At 23.8% G+C, this 23,362-nt stretch overlaps 1 protein-coding gene across 9 annotated transcripts in view; it reads right to left on the bottom strand.

The window, feature by feature from the left end:
• Positions 1-234: 234 nt before the first annotated feature.
• LOC122508403 (activating transcription factor 7-interacting protein 1) overlaps positions 235-23,362 on the bottom strand; it is a 59,674-nt gene continuing 36,546 nt past the window's right edge. For 8 of the 9 annotated variants that reach the window (XM_043621834.1, XM_043622239.1, XM_043621752.1 and 5 more), the window contains 13 exons: positions 19,203-21,515; positions 16,417-16,913; positions 15,909-16,169; positions 15,243-15,599; positions 13,283-13,306; positions 12,245-12,407; positions 11,663-11,865; positions 11,017-11,097; positions 3,311-3,371; positions 3,017-3,096; positions 2,749-2,848; positions 2,470-2,639; positions 235-796 (listed from right to left, as the gene is read on the bottom strand). In XM_043621834.1, coding sequence (XP_043477769.1) covers positions 701-796; positions 2,470-2,639; positions 2,749-2,848; positions 3,017-3,096; positions 3,311-3,371; positions 11,017-11,097; positions 11,663-11,865; positions 12,245-12,407; positions 13,283-13,306; positions 15,243-15,599; positions 15,909-16,169; positions 16,417-16,913; positions 19,203-21,515 — 4,406 coding nt within the window. In that variant the 3' untranslated portion in view covers positions 235-700. The remainder of the gene's footprint in view (positions 797-2,469; positions 2,640-2,748; positions 2,849-3,016; positions 3,097-3,310; positions 3,372-11,016; positions 11,098-11,662; positions 11,866-12,244; positions 12,408-13,282; positions 13,307-15,242; positions 15,600-15,908; positions 16,170-16,416; positions 16,914-19,202; positions 21,516-23,362) is intronic. The other variant, XM_043622077.1, reaches the window with a different exon arrangement.

Below are 23,362 nucleotides of genomic sequence, written 5' to 3'. Positions count from 1 at the left end.
TTATTATATACTTATATGTTACTTAATATATTTTTAAATTAACATAAGATTTCGCTTTAGATGTGATTTTAAGTACTTAAATATTAATTGTCAAATGTAAATGAAAACAAAATGAAATTTGTTTTAATCATTATACAATTATTACAACCTTTTTTTCCATATCATACACATGATGAAACATATTTGTACACTAGTATATTTTATAAATAATTAATTTATTGTAGTTTATAAAAATTAATTCAAATTATTTTTATTGTTATTGATTCATTGACTAAAAATCTTACACGGCAATGAGAATCTTAGAATTATTCTTATGGATATATTATGCATTCGTTTTAAATTCGATAACTATTTTTAAGTCATACTTAAAAATCCATTCGTACATTTTTTTTTAAATTCCTTGAAGAGAAAAAAAAATTTATCTTTCTTTATATCAATTTATCTCTAAGATTTTTCTATTTTAGAACATTCAAAAATTAAGTGACAATATATTTGTTTTTTTAATAATTTTTTCTATATTGAAACTCAATTAATAAAGTAACTAATATACAAATCACGCATTAAACATACAAAACTCAAAAAATCATTCAGTCCGTTATTTTTAATATAAAATTAGAGATAAATATTAAGAAGACTTTTTTTTTATTATTATGAGAAGAATTTTTAAAATGTATCGTGTTCTTTCTTCCCTTTATTTTTTCTACAAAGAAATATTCCCTGGTAAGCTATACTGTCCAAGTCTGGAATGTGAATCAACGGCTCGAACAGCAAAGTAATAATTGTTGCCCGCAGAAAACTAGAATGATAATAATTCATTAAATAGTGGAAATAGAAGTTAAAAAAACCTTTTTAATTTCCTCCATTTTTTTAAATACGAAAAATAAAAACGAAGACAATCGGACGAACTTTAAAAATTTAATTTTTATTTAACTAAATTTTTATTTTATCTATACGTTTCATTTTTGTTATTTTAGAATTTTTTATGTCAATTATTATTACAAGGTTGCCAACAAAAATTTGATTACGATTTTCCCTGATTTCCCAAGAGAATTTTTACTGTTTTCCTGTCTTAAAGAATATTCTAATTCACTTTAAAAATAACTATATTTTCGAAAATTTCAAATTTCAAACCTTTTGAAACTCAATAATTTATAAAAATTGTTAATTCTGCAAAATTATTTTCAAGATTTCAATTCAATTATTTTCTACAATTTTTAACTAAAATTCTTCTCTCAATCAATTATTTTTAATATTTTTTGAAAAACTTTTTTGAGAAATGAATTATTAAAAAAGGAAAATTCACTTAAAATACAATTGTTTTTAATTAAATTTTGAAAAATTGACTCTGACAATTTTTTGATTTTATATTCAAAGTTCAACTAATTTCAAAAAGATTTCGTTTCAAACTTTTTAAAACACTAAATTGATTAGAATTTTAATTCCAACAATTTTTACTGTAACTTCTCCGAAATTCAATTATTTTCTAGAATTTTTTACCAAAATTGTTTACTAAATCAATTATTTTTAATAATTTTGAGAAAATTCTTTGAGACTTCAATTATAAAAAAAAAAGATCACTAAAGTAACACAAGTCGAAATTCAATTATTTTCAATTCAATTTAACAAAAATTTCGATTATTTAAATATTTTTTTAATTACAAAATGCATTCTATTCAAAAATTTAACTAATTTCAAAAAGATTTTTTTTAACTTCTTTAAAAACTAAATTTAGAATTTTTAACATAAATTCGTGCAGAATGTCAAAATTTAATTGTTTTCAAAATTTCTACAATACCTTCTGTAAAATTCAATTATTTTATATTATTTTTAACACAAATTCTTTACTAAATCAATTATTTTTAATAATTTTTAAAATGTTTAATCTTTGTGGGACTACAAACCAGAATTTTTGTAATAATTCTGGAAAATTGATATTTTTACTGTACTTTTGTTAAAAATTCCTGACATTTCCCAAATTTACATGAACAATTTTATTTTCCCTGACTTTTCTCTTACCTGTGTCAACCCTGTATTTTTTTTTCGAAAAATAGTGTTTATTTTATTTTGTTTCATTTTATTTATGTTTAATTTTTAATATATTCATCGATATTAGAAAAGAAGTAGATTTCGAAACGTTGCAGTATTATTAAAAAATCCTTGTCCGAATGTCTTCATTTTCAATTTCCATATTATTAAATTTCACGGACGTTAAAGCTTTTGTTATTATTTTTAAGTACCTACGATTTTCTTTTGTAATTCTTTTATCGACTTTTATCGATTTATAATATTTATAAATTAGATTTTCATCTAATTTTCATTCTAATTTTTAGATTTTATAAAGTATAAAGTATAAGTATAAAGTATAAGTATTATAAAGTATAAAGGCCACTTTCAATTTTTCAGTAATCCGGATTTGATAAAATTATTCTAATAGTTTTTAATATAGAATAATAAAAATATAGAACTTACTTGAGTTAATGTACATGCCATTGGCAATGGGAGCGCCATAACATCGCCAACTTTCTTCCAAAGTAATGTACTAGGCGGCGTGCCATTTACTTCCTGATAGGCAAATAATTGATAACTAACTATCTCCGCATGCTTTTCAGACAGTGTCATATTCCAAGACAAGACTATTCCTATAAAGAGAAACAAATACCGAAAACATTAATAATTTTCCAAAAGAAAAGTAGAACAAATATTCTTTTTAAAATATATATAATTGTGAATATTATAAATATTGCTTACCGGAAGCTACTTTCGAGATCTTGAGCGAAGGGGCAGGAGGAGGTAATTTCCAATTTGGATTATTATCACATGGTGCAGAATCTGGTAATGGTGCAGGATGCTGTGACACAGAATAATTCAAAATAAATTTCATCTATTATTATTATTATCATGAAAATTAAACAAATATTTTAATTTCAAATATTAATTTCAATTTTAATAAAATTCTTTATACTAAGAATTTAAAGATTTTTAATATTAAAACTTTAATTAAAATTATTTTACAAACCTTGGTTATTTGAGCATTTACAGTTGCTTGTGTCGTTACAAGTCTTAAAGTACCATTTGCAGTAGCTGGAATTCCATTCGCTAGTGAGAAAAAAAATTAATTAGAATTTAATTGAAAATTTGAAATGAATTTAAGTTGAAAAAAATTCATATTTTAATAAGAATTTGATTTGATAGATATTTTTTTTTAAATATTTAATAAGAATTAATATAATCAAACAGTATAAAATACTTAATAATATTAATATTTATAATTGGCTAAAGTTATGTTAGCAAAAAAAAAATTAAAACCTACCTGTTTTATACGTAATTGTCGAAAATTGGTTCCTATTACCACTAGAAGTATTTTGTCTTATCTGAAATAAAGAAAGAACAATTTTTCACTCTATTGTACTCAATAATTTTCATTTAAAACTAGTCGTATTATAATTAATAATTATTTTTATTTGAAAAAATAAAACTTTTATTTAATTTATATTAAGATTTTTAAAATTGCAATTACTAAGTCTCAAAAATAACGAATATCTATATTAATAAAATCAGACTTCTGTCTGTACATTGCTCCAAACTTAACAATTTTTATATATTTTTTAGTTTTAAGACATTAGAATTCGAAAAATGTAAAAAAAAAATTTCTGTCCGTCTGTCTGTATGCAAAACTTTGTTCGAGCATCAATTGAAAACGGTTTAACCAATTACAGTGAAACTTAACAGTCTATTAGGTATTAACGTAACTTAAAATCATAGCCTTATCCGATTAAAAAGATATTAACTTGAACGAAAGTTATGACATTTTTCCAAAAAATTCGAAAAATAAAAAAAAATGCAAATTTTTTATTTTTTGTAAAATGAATGCAAAACTATCCTTAGCTAACTTTTTCAGATAAATACAACCCATTTCTAAAATAAAATTTTTAAAAAAGACGTATTTTGAAATTTTTTTCGTTTTTAGATCAACTTTTTTCTAAGAAAATAGTGATTTTTAATCTTTAAGAAAGCTTTACAGGAAAAGTTATTAAAGTTTTTTATTCAAAGATTAGTATTTAAAGTAAGAAATTTCCTACATTAGACAAAAATAATGAAGCTAAATGCCATAAAAGAGGAGAGAAAATAGTGAATTTTAAGAAATTCGGATTTTTGAATTTTTGATCATTTTTGATAATTTTAGATTTTTTACCAAAGCGTCAAGACTATTTAATAAGTAAAGTATTTTCCAAAAGCACAAAAATAATAAAGCTAAATGCCATAAAAGAGGAGAGAAAATAGTGAATTTTAAGAAATTCGGATTTTTGAATTATTGATCATTTTTGATAATTTTAGATTTTTTACCAAAGAGTCAAGACTACTAAATAAGTAAAGTATTTTCCAAGAGCACAAAAATAATGTAGCTAAATCCCATAAAAGAGAGGAAAAAATATTAAATTTTAAGAAATTCGGATTTTTGAATTTTTGATAATTCTGGATAATTATAGATTTTTTACCAAAACGTCGAGACTATTAAATAAGTAAAGTAATTTCCAAGAGCACAAAAATAATGAAGCTAAATGCCATAAAAGAGGAGAGAAAATAGTGAATTTTAAGAAATTCGGATTTTTGAATTTTTGATCATTTTTGATAATTTTAGATTTTTTACCAAAGAGTCAAGACTACTAAATAAGTAAAGTATTTTCCAAGAGCACAAAAATAATGTAGCTAAATCCCATAAAAGAGAGGAAAAAATATTAAATTTTAAGAAATTCGGATTTTTGAATTTTTGATAATTTTGGATAATTATAGATTTTTTACCAAAGCGTCGAGACTATTAAATAAGTAAAGTAATTTCCAAGAGCACAAAAATAATGAAGCTAAATGCCATAAAAGAGGAGAGAAAATAGTGAATTTTAAGAAATTCGGATTTTTGAATTTTTGATCATTTTCGATAATTTTAGATTTTTTACCAAAGCGTCGAGACTATTAAATAAGTAAAGTATTTTCCAAGAGCACAAAAATAATGAAGCTAAATGCCATAAAAGAGGAGAGAAATAGTGAATTTTATGAAATTCGGATTTTTGAATTTTTGATCATTTTCGATAATTTTAGATTTTTTACCAAAGCGTCGAGACTATTAAATAAGTAAAGTATTTTCCAAGAGCACAAAAATAATGAAGCTAAATGCCATAAAAGAGGAGAGAAAATAGTGAATTTTAAGAAATTCGAATTTTTGAATTTTTGATAATTTTGGATAATTTTAGATTTTTTACCAAAGCGTCGAGACTATTAAATAAGTAAAGTATTTTCCAAAAGCACAAAAATAATGAAGCTAAATGCCATAAAAGAGGAGAGAAATAGTGAATTTTATGAAATTCGGATTTTTGAATTTTTGATCATTTTCGATAATTTTAGATTTTTTACCAAAGCGTCGAGACTATTAAATAAGTAAAGTATTTTCCAAGAGCACAAAAATAATGAAGCTAAATGCCATAAAAGAGGAGAGAAAATAGTGAATTTTAAGAAATTCGGATTTTTGAATTTTTGATAATTTTGGATAATTTTAGATTTTTTACCAAAGCGTCAAGACTATTAAATAAGTAAAGTATTTTCCAAGAGCACAAAAATAATGTAGCTAAATCCCATAAAAGAGAGGAAAAAATATTAAATTTTAAGAAATTCGGATTTTTGAATTTTTCATAATTTAGGATAATTATAGATTTTTTACCAAAGCGTCGAGACTATTAAATAAGTAAAGTATTTTCCAAGAGCGCAAAAATAATGAAGCTAAATGCCATAAAAGAGGAGAGAAAATAGTGAATTTTAAGAAATTCGGATTTTTGAATTTTTGATAATTTTGGATAATTTTAGATTTTTTACCAAAGCGTCAAGACTATAAAATAAGTAAAGTATTTTCCAAGAGCACAAAAATAATGAAGCTAAATGCCATAAAAGAGGAGAGAAAATAGTGAATTTTAAGAAATTCGGATTTTTGAATTTTTGATAATTTTGGATAATTTTATATTTTTTACCAAAGCGTCGAGACTATTAAATAAGTAAAGTATTTTCCAAGAGCACAAAAATAATGAAGCTAAATGCCATAAAAGAGGAGAGAAAATAGTGAATTTTAAGAAATTCGGATTTTTGAATTATTGATCATTTTTGATAATTTTAGATTTTTTACCAAAGATTCAAGACTACTAAATAAGTAAAGTATTTTCCAAGAGCACAAAAATAATGAAGCTAAATGCCATAAAAGAGGAGAGAAAATAGTGAATTTTAAGAAATTCGGATTTTTGAATTATTGATCATTTTTGATAATTTTAGATTTTTTACCAAAGAGTCAAGACTACTAAATAAGTAAAGTATTTTCCAAGAGCACAAAAATAATGTAGCTAAATCCCATAAAAGAGAGGAAAAAATATTAAATTTTAAGAAATTCGGATTTTTGAATTTTTGATAATTTTGGATAATTATAGATTTTTTACCAAAGCGTCGAGACTATTAAATAAGTAAAGTAATTTCCAAGAGCACAAAAATAATGAAGCTAAATGCCATAAAAGAGGAGAGAAAATAGTGAATTTTAAGAAATTCGAATTTTTGAATTTTTGATAATTTTGGATAATTTTAGATTTTTTACCAAAGCGTCAAGACTATTAAATAAGTAAAGTATTTTCCAAGAGCACAAAAATAATGAAGCTAAATGCCATAAAAGAGGAGAGAAAATAATGAATTTAAAGAAATTCGGATTTTTGAATTTTTGATAATTTTGGATAATTTTAGATTTTTTACCAAAGCGTCGAGACTATTAAATAAGTAAAGTATTTTCCAAGAGCACAAAAGTAATGAAGCTAAATGCCATAAAAGAGGAGAGAAAATAGTGAATTTTAAGAAATTCGGATTTTTGAATTTTTGATCATTTTCGATAATTTTAGATTTTTTACCAAAGCGTCGAGACTATTAAATAAGTAAAGTATTTTCCAAGAGCACAAAAATAATGATGCTAAATGCCATAAAAGAGGAGAGAAAATAGTGAATTTTAAGAAATTCGGATTTTTGAATTTTTGATAATTTTGGATAATTTTAGATTTTTTACCAAAGCGTCAAGACTATTAAATAAGTAAAGTATTTTCCAAGAGCACAAAAATAATGTAGCTAAATCCCATAAAAGAGAGGAAAAAATATTAAATTTTAAGAAATTCGGATTTTTGAATTTTTCATAATTTAGGATAATTATAGATTTTTTACCAAAGCGTCGAGACTATTAAATAAGTAAAGTATTTTCCAAGAGCACAAAAATAATGAAGCTAAATGCCATAAAAGAGGAGAGAAAATAGTGAATTTTAAGAAATTCGGATTTTTGAATTTTTGATAATTTTGGATAATTTTAGATTTTTTACCAAAGCGTCGAGACTATTAAATAAGTAAAGTATTTTCCAAAAGCACAAAAATAATGAAGCTAAATGCCATAAAAGAGGAGAGAAATAGTGAATTTTAAGAAATTCGGATTTTTGAATTTTTGATCATTTTCGATAATTTCAGATTTTTTACCAAAGCGTCGAAACTATTAAATAAGTAAAGTATTTTCCAAGAGCACAAAAATAATGAAGCTAAATGCCATAAAAGAGGAGAGAAAATAGTGAATTTTAAGAAATTCGAATTTTTGAATTTTTGATAATTTTGGATAATTTTAGATTTTTTACCAAAGCGTCAAGACTATTAAATAAGTAAAGTATTTTCCAAGAGCACAAAAATAATGAAGCTAAATGCCATAAAAGAGGAGAGAAAATAGTGAATTTTAAGAAATTCGGATTTTTGAATTTTTGATAATTTTGGATAATTTTATATTTTTTACCAAAGCGTCGAGACTATTAAATAAGTAAAGTATTTTCCAAGAGCACAAAAATAATGAAGCTAAATGCCATAAAAGAGGAGAGAAAATAGTGAATTTTAAGAAATTCGGATTTTTGAATTTTTGATCATTTTCGATAATTTTTGATTTTTTACCAAAGAGTCAAGACTACTAAATAAGTAAAGTATTTTCCAAGAGCACAAAAATAATGTAGCTAAATCCCATAAAAGAGAGGAAAAAATATTAAATTTTAAGAAATTCGGATTTTTGAATTTTCGATAATTTACGATAACTTTGGATTTTTTACCAAAGAGTCAAGACTATTAAATAAGTTAAGTATTTTCCAGAAGCACAAAAATAATAAAGCTAAATACCATAAAAGAGGAGAGAAAATTTTGAATTTTAAGAAATTCGGATTTTTTAATTTTTGATCATTTTCGATAATTTTAGATTTTTTACCAAAGATTCGAGACTATTAAATAAGTAAAGTAATTTCCAAGAGCACAAAAATAATGAAGCTAAATGCCATAAAAGAGGAGAGAAAATAGTGAATTTTAAGAAATTCGAATTTTTGAATTTTTGATAATTTTGGATAATTTTAGATTTTTTACCAAAGCGTCAAGACTATTAAATAAGTAAAGTATTTTCCAAGAGCACAAAAATAATGAAGCTAAATGCCATAAAAGAGGAGAGAAAATAATGAATTTAAAGAAATTCGGATTTTTGAATTTTTGATAATTTTGGATAATTTTAGATTTTTTACCAAAGCGTCGAGACTATTAAATAAGTAAAGTATTTTCCAAGAGCACAAAAGTAATGAAGCTAAATGCCATAAAAGAGGATAGAAAATAGTGAATTTTAAGAAATTCGGATTTTTGAATTTTTGATCATTTTCGATAATTTTAGATTTTTTACCAAAGCGTCGAGACTATTAAATAAGTAAAGTATTTTCCAAGAGCACAAAAATAATGATGCTAAATGCCATAAAAGAGGAGAGAAAATAATGAATTTAAAGAAATTCGGATTTTTGAATTTTTGATAATTTTGGATAATTTTAGATTTTTTACCAAAGCGTCGAGACTATTAAATAAGTAAAGTATTTTCCAAGAGCACAAAAGTAATGAAGCTAAATGCCATAAAAGAGGAGAGAAAATAGTGAATTTTAAGAAATTCGGATTTTTGAATTTTTGATCATTTTCGATAATTTTAGATTTTTTACCAAAGCGTCGAGACTATTAAATAAGTAAAGTATTTTCCAAGAGCACAAAAATAATGATGCTAAATGCCATAAAAGAGGAGAGAAAATAGTGAATTTTAAGAAATTCGGATTTTTGAATTTTTGATAATTTTGGATAATTTTAGATTTTTTACCAAAGCGTCAAGACTATTAAATAAGTAAAGTATTTTCCAAGAGCACAAAAATAATGTAGCTAAATCCCATAAAAGAGAGGAAAAAATATTAAATTTTAAGAAATTCGGATTTTTGAATTTTTCATAATTTAGGATAATTATAGATTTTTTACCAAAGCGTCGAGACTATTAAATAAGTAAAGTATTTTCCAAGAGCACAAAAATAATGAAGCTAAATGCCATAAAAGAGGAGAGAAAATAGTGAATTTTAAGAAATTCGGATTTTTGAATTTTTGATAATTTTGGATAATTTTAGATTTTTTACCAAAGCGTCGAGACTATTAAATAAGTAAAGTATTTTCCAAAAGCACAAAAATAATGAAGCTAAATGCCATAAAAGAGGAGAGAAATAGTGAATTTTAAGAAATTCGGATTTTTGAATTTTTGATCATTTTCGATAATTTCAGATTTTTTACCAAAGCGTCGAAACTATTAAATAAGTAAAGTATTTTCCAAGAGCACAAAAATAATGAAGCTAAATGCCATAAAAGAGGAGAGAAAATAGTGAATTTTAAGAAATTCGAATTTTTGAATTTTTGATAATTTTGGATAATTTTAGATTTTTTACCAAAGCGTCAAGACTATTAAATAAGTAAAGTATTTTCCAAGAGCACAAAAATAATGAAGCTAAATGCCATAAAAGAGGAGAGAAAATAGTGAATTTTAAGAAATTCGGATTTTTGAATTTTTGATAATTTTGGATAATTTTATATTTTTTACCAAAGCGTCGAGACTATTAAATAAGTAAAGTATTTTCCAAGAGCACAAAAATAATGAAGCTAAATGCCATAAAAGAGGAGAGAAAATAGTGAATTTTAAGAAATTCGGATTTTTGAATTTTTGATCATTTTCGATAATTTTTGATTTTTTACCAAAGAGTCAAGACTACTAAATAAGTAAAGTATTTTCCAAGAGCACAAAAATAATGTAGCTAAATCCCATAAAAGAGAGGAAAAAATATTAAATTTTAAGAAATTCGGATTTTTGAATTTTCGATAATTTACGATAACTTTGGATTTTTTACCAAAGAGTCAAGACTATTAAATAAGTTAAGTATTTTCCAGAAGCACAAAAATAATAAAGCTAAATACCATAAAAGAGGAGAGAAAATTTTGAATTTTAAGAAATTCGGATTTTTTAATTTTTGATCATTTTCGATAATTTTAGATTTTTTACCAAAGATTCGAGACTACTAAATAAGTAAAGTATTTTTAAAGAGCACAAAAATAATGAAGCTGAATGCCATAAAAGAGGAGAGAAAATGGTGAATTTTAAAAAATTCGGATTTTTGAATTTTTTATAATTTTTGATAATTTTGGATTTTTTTCCAAAGGGTGGAGACTATTTAATAAGTAAAGTATTTTTGAAGAGCACAAAAATAATGAAGCTAAATGCAATAAAAAAGAGGGAAAAATGTTGAATTTTATGAAATTCGGTTTTTTTAATTTTGCTAAATTTCCATAATTTTAGATTTTTTACCAAAGGTTGGAGATAACAAATTAGGTAAAGTATTTTTGAAGAGCCCAAAAATCATGAAGCTTAATGATATAAAAGAGAAGAGAAAAATCTTAAATTTTAAGAAATTTGGTTTTGTTATACTACCGAAATAGCTAATGGTAACTAATTATTAATTTTCCGGTCAAATTAAATTCCCGGCTATTTTCTGATTTTCCAGATTGGTAGAAGCATTGTTAAATGTATTTGTAGAAACTAAAACCCGTCGAAGACGGGTACGACAGCTAGTTTTTTTATATTTTTATTAAATAACTCACCGAATTAGGGTTGGTAATTAATATTTGTCTTGGTTGTCCGCCACTTTGCATCACAAACATTCTGGACGCATTTATATTATTCTGAAAACAAGAAAAGTACTTTTTTAGAAAATGCTTTATTATTTTATCTATTTATCTTCCTTTTTCAATAAATTGGAAATACATAAATTTTGATAAAAGAATTTAATAATTTTCAAAAATTTTAATAAAATTCTTCGAAAAAATTCAATTATTTTCAAAAGTTTTAATAAAATTCTTTAAAAAAATTAATATATTTCCAAAAATAATAAATTACTTCACAGGAACTTAATTATTTTCAAAGAATTTGTAAATTTGTAAAAATTTGGACTAAAGAGAACAACAGATGTATGAAATTTCTCAAAATTCATTTTTTAATTCTACCTAGAACAACTTATTAAATAAAATGAATAAAATTTCGTTAATTTTTGTATTTAAAACATTTAAAAATGTTGTCAACAAAAAATTAGGAGACAAAAAAGCAAGGAAAAAACAAATAATTTTTAAGTGCGAAACGACGATTATTAGTACAGACAGTTAACAAAAAATAATAATTTAAATTTATTAATTATTTAATAATAATAATTATTTAAAATTAATTTAAATAAAAAAAAATAATAATACTAACCACTAAGGCAGTAGGCGTTGTTTGACTATTAGGTTGAACCACCCTGATGTTGGTAGTTTGTCCTGAGAGAGCAACACTGGTAGGAATGGCTTGGATAACTCTTTGATAGTGTGACGTTGCATTACTTTGAATAATGTTTCCCCGCGCTTGTGGATGATTCGATATAATCGTCGCAGTTGTCACAATCGGAGTACTCACAGTGGCTGCAATTCAACATTTTCATCAATAAATAATAATGAACAAAATTTATCTTTTATAATTTAATAATTTAAAGAGATAACCGAAATATCCGCTTCAAGATCCGTACGTTCAATTTTTGTCGAACTTCAAAGCCAAAAAACTTCATGAACACTTCAAAGTTATAAATATTACTGGTGATCGCAAAGTGTGGCTTTTCTTTAAATTACAATATTTCATATAGAATAAAAATTTAAATCTGAATACTTTGTATTAAGAGTTAATCATATTTGTATATTTTCAATGAAAATAATAAAAAAGCACAATTTAATATTATTTGGAGCTAAGGTATCTGATGAGAGTAATAAATATTAGAGAAATATAAAAAAAATTAATAAAACTTACTCTTCGTTTTCTCCTCCTCATCAGTAAGATCAATGAGATCATTATTGGCCTTTGCTTTTTGAACGGTAATTGGAGTTGTGTTTGGAACTCGGTTTGCGTTAAGATTTCCATTAAGAATAACAGCTTGTTGAACTTGCTGAAGTCCTTGTATCATATTTAATTTCTAAAATAATTTTTGTTAATTTTATTATTGTCATCGTTAATAGAAATCATATATAATCATTTCAGAGATCACAGTCATTTTTCCCCTGTGATTTTAGGTAAAAAATGGGATTTTAATTTTCAAAAAAGGGATTCAGCTTATTAAAAGAAGTTTCAAATTAAGTAAAAATCCATACTTCAAAATAATTAAAGTTCTTGGGAAAGATTTAATCAAAATCCTCAATAATAAGTTACTTTTTACGAGAAATTGAATTAAAACAATATTTTAAATATTTAAATTTTTATAAAGAGTTTTATTCAAAATTTTTGAAAATAATTTAATTTCTGTGAAGAATTTTATTATATAGGAAAAGAATTAATTTTTTTCAAAGTATCTATTTAATTAAATTAATTATTCTTTATAAAGAAGTTTATTGAAATTATTCAAAATAATAAAATTTTTGTGAGAAATTTATTAAAATTCTTTTAAAATAATTAAATTCCTGCGAAAAATTTTATAAATAATGAAAATAATTGAATTTTTTCAGGAATTTCATTAAAATATTGTACTAAAAATATTTTAATTCTCATAAAGAATTATTAAATCAAAATTTTTCACAATTAATTGCATTTTTTGTGAATTGAAAATAAAATATTTCAATTCTCATAAAGAGTATGACTTTTACTATTTTCAAAGTGAATTTTTTTTATGATCTTTTGGAGCAAAAAGAAGCAATAAAAATGTTCTTGTTAAACAAATTCTGAAAATTCGCTTGTGAAAAAATTGAAAAATTAAAATTGTGACTTTTTCATGTGCTAACATATTTTTAAAATATCATGAATTAATATTTTTTTCATCGATTTAAAAATAGAGTTAAAAATTACAGGTTGACTCACTTTACGGCTTGCAGGTTGCGCCACCTGCAATTAATAATAATGTAATTGATAATTTGGAGTAAATTTACATGATTTTCGAAATTTCATTTTTTTCTCATATCTCGTTTATGCTTAATATTAAATTATTATCTAAAATTTTAACTCAATTTTTATTAGAAAATGCTACGAGAATTCAATTATTTAAATACAAAAATAAATAATTTATTCAATAATTGAATATTCATTAAAATTTAATTATTGACGAGAATTTATTTATAAAAATAATTAAATTTTGGTAAAGAATTTTATGAAAATTCCTTAAAATAATTGATTTTATTGGGAGAATTTTGTTGTTTAACAAGATAATTGAATTCTTTTGGAGGATTTATTTAAAAATTTTTGAGTATAATTGGTTTTCTGAGACGAATTAAAAGTTATTCATGAAAATGATTAAATCATTGCAACGAATTTTATTATTTTTTGAATAATTGAATGTTTCTTAAATTTGAATTCTTTCGTCAAGTTTTAATAAAATTTTTAAGAGTAATTGCATTTTTCGTGGAATTTATTTAAAATTGATCAAAAATTCAATTCTTGTTATAAATAATAAAATTCTTTGAAGAAATTTAATTATTTTAAATATGATTTTAATTACATTTTCAAAAGAACTCAATTATTTTCATAAAAAATATAATTTTTTGCAGAAATTGATTCATTTTAAAATTTATTAAAAATTTATGAAAATAATTGAATTCTTTCAAGAAATTTTATTCAATTCTTTAAAAATAATTGAAGTCTTAAGAATAATTTTATTATTTAAGAAAATAATTGCATTCTTATAAAGAATTGTATTCACATTTTTGAAAAAAATCTAATACTTTTGACTAATTTTATAAAAAATTTTTTAAAATTATAGAATTTATTTGGAGAATATAATATAAATTGTAATTTGAAAATAATTAAATTTTTCCAAACAATTGTATTTTTTTGGGAAAAAATTGAATTCTTTCGAAAATTTTATCAAAATTGTTTTGAAAATAATTAAATTCCTGCTAAGAATTTTATTATTTATGACAAGAATTGAATTTTTGAGAAAAATGTTATTAACATTTTTGAAAATAATTTAATTCCTTAGAAGAGTTTTATTATTTATAAAAATATTTGAATCATTGGAACGAATGTTATTATTGAATAATTGAATGTTTCTTAAATTTGAATTCTTCAGTCATGTTTTAATAAAATTTTTAAGAATAATTGCATTTTTCGAGGAATTTATTAAAAATTGTATTAAAAATATTTGAAATTCTGCGATGAAAATAATTGAATTCCTAAATGAAATTTTATTCTTGTGATGAATATTGTTATTTATAAAAATAATTAAATATTGCAAAGAATTTTTTTTGAAATTACTAAAAATAACTGAATCTTTGTGAAGAATTTTGTTATTTATTAAGATAATTGTATTAAAACTTTTGAAATTAGTAAATAATATTAAAAAATTCATTTTATTAAGAAATAGAAAAAAAAAATTGTAAAGGTTTTGTATTAGAATTTGTGGTAGTTTCTTAGTTCATGAGGCAAACAAAAAGACAAAAGTTCATAATTTTCTCATGAATTTCAAAAATTTAATTTTTTCCAGTACTTTTAATAAAAATTCCTGACTTTTTCCTAATTTCTCTGACCAATTTTATTTTTCATCACTTTTTCCTGAATTCCCTGACCTGTGACAACTCTGATAATAAAACAGAAAAAAATAATAATAAAGAAATTAATTAATTAATTAAATAATTGTATGAATTTTTCAAACTTATAAAAATTGCCATTTTTTGTAAGATAGAAAAATTCTATTTAAGTTCTTCTTTAAAATAAGGGGGGGGGGTGAAAGGGAGAAAATGTTTTAGGGGATAAAGAAAGGGAACTAACTGTGATCCCTGTCATTTTACATAAAACTATAGATTGTAAAAATGATTTTTCAACTCACATTCGGTGAACGGATATTCACATTCGATATCACTGGCTGTTGTGCGTTAATCGATTGCAGAGGCATTGTGCGAGATACAGATTCAACAGAAACAGTTTTCGTTGAGACTAAAGCAGCCGGTGTTACTGGATTTGCGATAATTGGAGGTTGAATCTGTGCTTGTGATGGGATGGTGCTTAGTGGTGGTGGACCAACAGATGGGATATTCTCGCTTCGTCTAGGCGATCGCACTTTTATTCCCTTCCTCGGATGTGGCGTACCAACTTCACTGGACGATGAGGTTGATGATGAGGAACTTGACATTGATGCAGTTTTCGCATTCTGTTGAATCTGCCTCATATTCTGCATTCCCTGATCCTGAAAATAGTTTCAAATTGTAATATCGATTCTTTTCTCCATTACTTTCCAATAAAAGGTCTTTTATTCCATTTATTTATTTTTATTTATTTTATTTTTATTTTTATTTTTATTTTTTTTTATTTTTTTATTTTATTTTGTACTAAAAGGCCTTTTATTGAATTTATTTATCATTTTGTAATAAAAGGCCTTTTATTATATTTATTTTTTATTTTGCAATAAAAGATCTTTAGTTACAAAATAATTAGAAAAAATATTCTTTTCTCTATTGTTTCCCTTTTTCAAAAAACGTAATTACTAATTACTAACCGATATAAAATTAACTTGCAATCCAACAGATCGATTAATTTTTATTGGAGCAACAAATTTATCGTTAGACGAACTTCTATCGGCTGCATTGCGCTTGAGAACCATTTCAAAGTCCTGAATTTGTTTAGCGAGCTGTTGACATCTGGCACGCGTTGCCTCCTGATTTTTCTCCGATAAACGCGCTTGTTCTCGTAATTTTCCAATTTCACTAGCCATTGTAATTGTTTCAACAATCTTCTGAATAAGTAATTCTTCCAATTCCTATAAAAAAAACATTTTTTTCAATTAATATCTATCACTCGTGAAAACGAAAGTCTGAGACACTTGACGTGGTCGCTTCTTTAGAAATTTATTTTAAATCCATATATTTATTTAATTTATATTTATATAAATATATTTATATTTAAACACCGATAAATATTTTTAAAACTGACCACAATCTTAAAAAAGAATAAAATAGAATTAAAGAAAATAAAAACTAGTCTTACAATAAAATTTTTGAACTCACCTCTTGTTTTAATTTCTTCAATTTTCCTTTAATGTCGCGTTGGAAAAATTTACGAACATGAACAAGATTACGAATGGACTCTTGATCCTTTGCCTTTTTTATGTCCTTTGTGTCCTTTGCATCCTTTACATCGCCAATATTTTTGATATCCTTGGTTATGTCCCTTTTAACATCTTTTTTGAACGAGAAGAGAGATTCGTTTGATGATTTTTTCGGTGAGTCAACGGACATTTTTAATTTTTTGACAGTCACTTGTCTGTCTAGGGAATCAATTTCATTGTCAACGTCGTCCTCATCGTCGCCGAGATTTCGCTTCAATGTCGAAGGCGACAAGGATGAAGATGCATTAACCGAGAGTTTTGGTTTCTTGTAATTAACACTAACGTATTTTCCTGAATCATCACTGTCCACTTCGCTGTCACTTTTCAAGAATTTCGTTTTAATAAGTTCCTCGGCATTTTTTGCCGTTCTTCTCTTTTGTCGAACACTCGTTTCACCTGGAAATGAAAAAAATTGTTTACAAAACAACAAAAACTAAATAAATAAATAAATTGATTTTAAAAATGTGATTTGTTGAACTATTTTTACAACCCGGGTGACCAAAAAAATTTTTATTTGCTTTTCCGTTACTTTTTTCTGACTTCCAGACAGAATTATGACTTTTTCTTTGATAATTATAAAAAAAAATTCAAATTGAGTTCAAGTGTAAAAAAAGATAATTCTATTAAGAAGGAAACATTTAATTTAAAACTTTACGAGTTCCTAATTATTTTAAAAATAAAATTCTTAAAATATTCAATTATTTTTAAGACAATTTTAAACAATTTCAATTATTTTAAAATGTTCAATAAAATTCTTTTAAAATAAAAATATTTTTCATTAAAACTTTTAGAAGATTTCAATTATTTTAAAAAGTTTAATAAAATTCTTTGAAAATTCAATTATTTATAATAGAATTTTAAAAAATTTCAAGAATTCTAAAAAGTTCAGAAAAATTATTAAAAAATTTAATTATTTTTAATTGAAAATTTTAGAAAATTTAAATTATTTTAAATTTCAATAAAATTTAATTACTTTTCATACAATTTTAGTAAATTCTTAAAACATTCAATTATTTTTAATACAGTTTTAGGAAATTTCGATTATTTCAAAAAGTTCAATTTCTTAAAAAATTCAAATATTTTTAATAACATTTTAGAAAACTTGAATTATTTCAAAATTGCAATAAAATTGACTAAAAATTCAATTACTTTTTGTAGAATTTTAAGAAATTTCCATAAAATTCTTAAAAAATCCAATTATTTGTAATATAATTTTAGAAAATTACGATCATTTAAAAAATTTCAATAAAAGTCTTAAAAAAATTCAAATCATTAAATAAAATTTTCGAAAATTTCTATCATTTTAAAAATTTTAATAAAAGTCTTTAAAAAATTCAATTATTTCAAAATTACAATAAAATTCATTAAAAATTTAATTTTAGGAAATTTAGATTGTTATAAAAAGTTCAATAAAATTCTGAAAAAATTCAATTTTTTTAAATAAAATTTTAAAAAATTTCGATTATTTCAAACTTGCAATAAAATTCTTAAAAAATTCAATTATTGTTAATACAATTTTAGGAACTTTCGATTATTTCAAAATTGCAATAAAAATCTTTAAAAATTCAATTACTTTTAATAAAATTTTAGAAGATTTCAATAAAATTCTAAAAAAAATTTAAATTTTTTTTAAACAATTATTAAAAATTTCTATTATTTCAAAAATTTTAATAAAATTTTTTAAAAAATTCAATTATGTCAAAAATTTTAATTGCTTGTTCTTTAAAATTCAATTATGAAACAATTAGTTTGATAATTTATTAATAATATTTTTCAATTACAAGTATCTTCAAAAAATTGAACTAAAATTTGTCAAAACTCAATTTTTTCAGAATTTTAAATTAAAGTAAATATTTAAAACTGAAATAATTTTTTAAATAAATTTTTAATTATTATTACTTTTTTTACTTATTTGTTATTAAATTATTTCTTGACAATAATCAAAACTTTCAAGAATTTCAATTTTACATTTTGATAATTTATTGTTACAATTTTTTTTTAAATCCAAGTATCTAAAAAATTCAATTTCATAAAATTCTATTCTTTGATTTTAATAAACGGAAAATAAATTCTATTTTTTGATTTTCATAAAATTCTATTCTTTAATTTTAATAAACGGAAAATAAATTTTACTTTTCGATTTTAATAAAAATAAAAAAATACTCTAGATTTTAATTCTAAATAAATTTTAACGAAAAAATAGATTCTAAAAATGTATGTTTTGTATAAAAATAGTTTTATAACCACAATTATTCTATTCGTTCGCATTTTATTGAAAGAAAAAATTCTATTTTTCCATTTTAATAAAAGAATAAAAAAAAACACTTTATATTTTATTTCTAAAATAAGCGAAAAATTAAATTGATTCTAAAAATCTACGTTTAGTATAAAAATATTTTTATAACAAAAATTATTCTATTTGATTTTAATAAAACTAAAAAAGCTAACCTAATAATGGAATAAATTCCTTATTCGTCAATTTAGTAATTAAATATTTAAAAATAGAGATTTGAATTTATTTTCAAGAATTATTTATAATTAATTTCTCTTTACCACCTTCAGAATAATCCTCTTCAGATTCGTATTCAAACTTGATTAAATTCATTCTTTTTTCGTCAAATTTGACATTTAAAAACAAACTGAAGTTAGTCATTAAAGAAATAATAGCTGATAACTTCAACTCACCTTCTTTATTTTCAACCGGAGATGTTTTTGGCGCAAATAATGTATCATCAGTTTGCGATTTCAGTCGTAGATAATTTTCCTGCTTCTTTTCCTTCTGTTCTTTTTCTGCATCTTTCATTGTGACATCCGTGGATTTTTCAACTTTTTCACTCGAACTTTCAACATCACAATTTTTCTCCGTCTCTTCTTCTTTCTTTTCCGACTTGGAAGCCTCACTCTCCTCATCGATACTATCGTCAACAATCATTTTCTCCTCTTGAACACCGATAATTTCCTTAATCTTCTCAATATTTGTTGTGCTTGCTTCTAATTTATCACTCGTAGGTTCAATTTCGTCGATTGTAGATTCTTCATCTTGTGGGGATTTCACATCGATTTGTTGATTTTTCTCTTTTTCAACTGCGACAGAATTTTGTGAATTACTTTCTTCATCATCATCTTCTTCTTCTTCTTCTTCTTCTTCGCTCAATTTTATCTGGACGTCGACATTTGTGTCGTTACTTACATCGTTACTAATATCGTTACTAATATCGTAATTAATATCGTTGCTAATGTCATTACTAACGTCATTGCTGGCATCTAATTTATCACTACTAATATCTTCCATAATTATATCACTTTTCTTGACAAGTAAAGAATCGTAAAGACTGTTTGTATATTTTTCTTTCGTCACTTCGGTTGGGTTGACATTTGTCTCTTTGGAATCTTCATTCGGATGACAGGCGTTGTCGTCGAAATTCATTTTTTCAATCGATTCTTTATCGTCGGCATTATTTTTCGAGGAGGAATTCACTGATTCAGTGGATTCAATTGTTAGATTCGACATTTCTTCCTCGTCGATATTATCATCTTTATCAATTTGTTCTTTTACTCCTTCAGTGTCTATCGAATTTTCATCAATTTCTGCCGATTTTTTCTCAATCAGTTTATCGTTCGATTTATCATTTTCCTCGGGGGGAATTTTCGATTCGGACTGATTTTCACCATCGGTGTCATCACAACCTTGAGATAATTTTAATTTTATACTCTCAGTGTCGATTTCACTGTCTTGAGATTTTTTCTCAACTTTCTTCATTTCTTCGGCAATTCTCGAAGCTTCCATACTTGCGATTTCCTCTAGACACTGATAGACTTTTGGCAAGTTGTCCATTGTCGATCCGGAGTCTTCGTTCAAGACATTAATTTCTTCCCTCTTCGACGTTGGACTATTTTCTTCCTCCTCCACATCCATTTCATCGTTACTTTTTTTCGGTAAGTCTTCATCTATTTTCTCACTAATTTCCTTCTCATCATTCAATTTTAATTCAGTCTGTACGTTTTCAGAAATTTCTTTATCTAATTCTTTAATATTATCGAGTTTATCGTTATTATCACTAGCAACGGCACTGCAATCGGATTTTTCAGTGGCATTATCAACTATTTTAGTTGATTCTTCCTGAGAATCATCGTCGTTCGTTGGTGCAGATATCGTCGGATTTGCTTCATTAATTTGTGATTTCTCCGGACTTTGAACGGGCGTTTCGTCATCTAATTTCAATGAATCGGGAAGATCGTCCTCGGTGGATTCGGTTGTAACACTTTTGACATTTTCGCATTCCTGCGAATCGGCAATATTCTCCTTTTCGTTATCATTTTTCTCGAGTTCGGTAGAATTGATTTCGTCAACCTTAGGATCAGTATTCTCCCCTTTATCATTTTCGATAGATTCTTTCTCACCAGATTCCTTTTCTTCCGTTTTCTCTTCTACACTTTTCAGAAGATCATCATCGGCAGTATAATCGAGTTTATCATCGTTTCCCTTGTCATTCGTCGAAACATCATTCTTCTTATCTCCCGATTTTTGTTTATAGTGATAATGTTTACCACCCGTTCCTCTAACCCTATTGTAATGTTTGTATTTATTGTAATATCTCAAGTCCGTCATGTCGGAATTATTGTAATTACTATTTGGATAATATCTTTGATGAGGAGGCAGTGGTGGACGACTATTAAAACCCATTCGCATACGATGATTTGATGGACTCCATCGATTCTCGAATATTGGCCTAATTGAATTTGGATAAAATCGTGGATCGTTTCCGTTCATTATTATTTCTTGATTCTCTGGATCATGTGCAATTTCTGTAGAATTTAAATTAACGGATTCGCTCAATTCATCGATTAATTCGCCTTGATTGATATTAAAATTATCTTCTGATTTTCCCTCACTTGACTGCTTTTTCTTGAGATCAGTATTTTCTAGCAATAAAAATTCTTCCTGCTGTGAATCTTTTTCTTCTTCACTTGTGGCAAATTTTTCTTTGTACTTCTTATCTGTAAACATACATATATATATATATAATTTTTTTTATGGTTTTTTAGAAATGAAAAATTATCTTTTGTTCTCTACTTTAATACTGCAATTTCGTATATGGAAATTTAATTGCTCTTCTCGTAATCGATAATGTTTTTTTTATGTTAGATGTAATATTTGACATTATTTAATATTTAATATTATGGTATTTAAATATTTAAATACTGTATTTTATATTATACTATTTAAATATTCAAATACTGTATTTCATACTATAGTACTTAAATATTTAAAGACAGTTTTTAATTTTATATTCAAACTTATAAAGACAGAATTTAATTTTATATTTAAACACTTAAAGACAGAATTTAATTTTATATTTAAACATTTAAAGACAGTATTTAATTTTATATTTAAATATTTAAAGATAGTATTTAATTAACTATAGAAAAATAATCAAATACGAGAATTTAAAAATTTATAATTTCTCTAATAGGAAAAATCTGTTTCAAAAATATGTTAATTTTAGAGTAAATTTCCTTTGCTGTGTATTAAAAAAACCTAAGGAAAAAACATACCTTTTTATTTATTACAAATTTTACGAAAAAAAATCGTGCGTTGTGTAATTTGTCAACATATTCTAGATTAGTAGAAAAATTTGCAAAACTAGGAAAAAGAATAATAGTAAAAAAAAAATATTTTTGAAAGTATTTCGATGATTGAATTTGACATATTGAAAGATGACGACTGTATGATAAATATAACTAGTTAACAAAGTTGTGTTTACCATACTGAAACGTAATCTTTAATATTTGTCTTTTAAATTAATTTTTTTTGGTCTCATAACGTAATCTTTAATATTTGTCTCTTAAATTAAATTTTGTTTGGTAACGTAATATTTAAAATCATTTTTTAATTTAATTTTTTTATATAAAATAAAATGAAAAAAATGAAATAAAAATGAAAAAAAAGATAAAAATTCAAGTTGTGTAGAAAAAGTATAATAGAATATTCAAAAATGTGGGCTTTTTATGATATTGCAACTATTTTGATAGACAACAATAATTTATCTAGTTTTCAACAACTAGATAAAATTTTTGATCCAACTATCAAAATAGTTACTTTTTAGTGGCTAAAATAATATTTCTTTAAAGTAGCATTTTTTTATACTAATTCAATATTTTCCATGGGGATAATTTTCAGGTACGATCTAATAAATTTGTAAATGTCAAGCAAAATAAGAAAAACTACATAAATACTATTTACATGTAAAATTAGATAAATCCAGTTTTTATAAATGTTTTTTCACAAAAACAATTATGAAAAACAGGTTTTTAAATAGTTTTAAATATTTGGAAATATTTGGAAATATTTTTAACAATTTAGAAATATTTTGAAATATTTTCAACAATTTAGAAATATTTTGAAATATTTCTATTGTTCTTTTAAATTCCATGATTTAAATTTCAGTAGAAAATTGGTAAATTTTTTCTTTGAACTTCGTGAAATTTCCTTCAAAAAATGAAGAATAAATAGTAAAATTTACTATAGAAAATTATTATCAGAATAATTTTTACCGTTTTCGTAGATAATTTTCTTTTATAAAAATTAATCCTAAAATTTACAATTAAAAATTGTTTTATCCAAAATAACTTTTACAATTTCCATAAAAAATTTTTGTTTTCAAAAATAAATACTAAAATTTGTAATTTTACAGAATAAATTTTACTATTTCTGAAATTTATTTTCTTTTATAAAAATAAGAAAAATTTACTTCAGAAATAGTAAAATTTACTCTGGAAATAACAAATTTTAATAGCTAATTATAATATTTCTGAGGAAAAATAGTAAAATTCACTATTAAAAT

The sequence above is a fragment of the Leptopilina heterotoma genome, unplaced genomic scaffold, assembly GCF_015476425.1.
Source record: "Leptopilina heterotoma isolate Lh14 unplaced genomic scaffold, ASM1547642v1 Lhet_0, whole genome shotgun sequence".
NCBI classification, from domain to species: Eukaryota; Metazoa; Arthropoda; class Insecta; order Hymenoptera; family Figitidae; genus Leptopilina; species Leptopilina heterotoma.
This window is presented reverse-complemented; position numbering and strand designations above follow the sequence as displayed.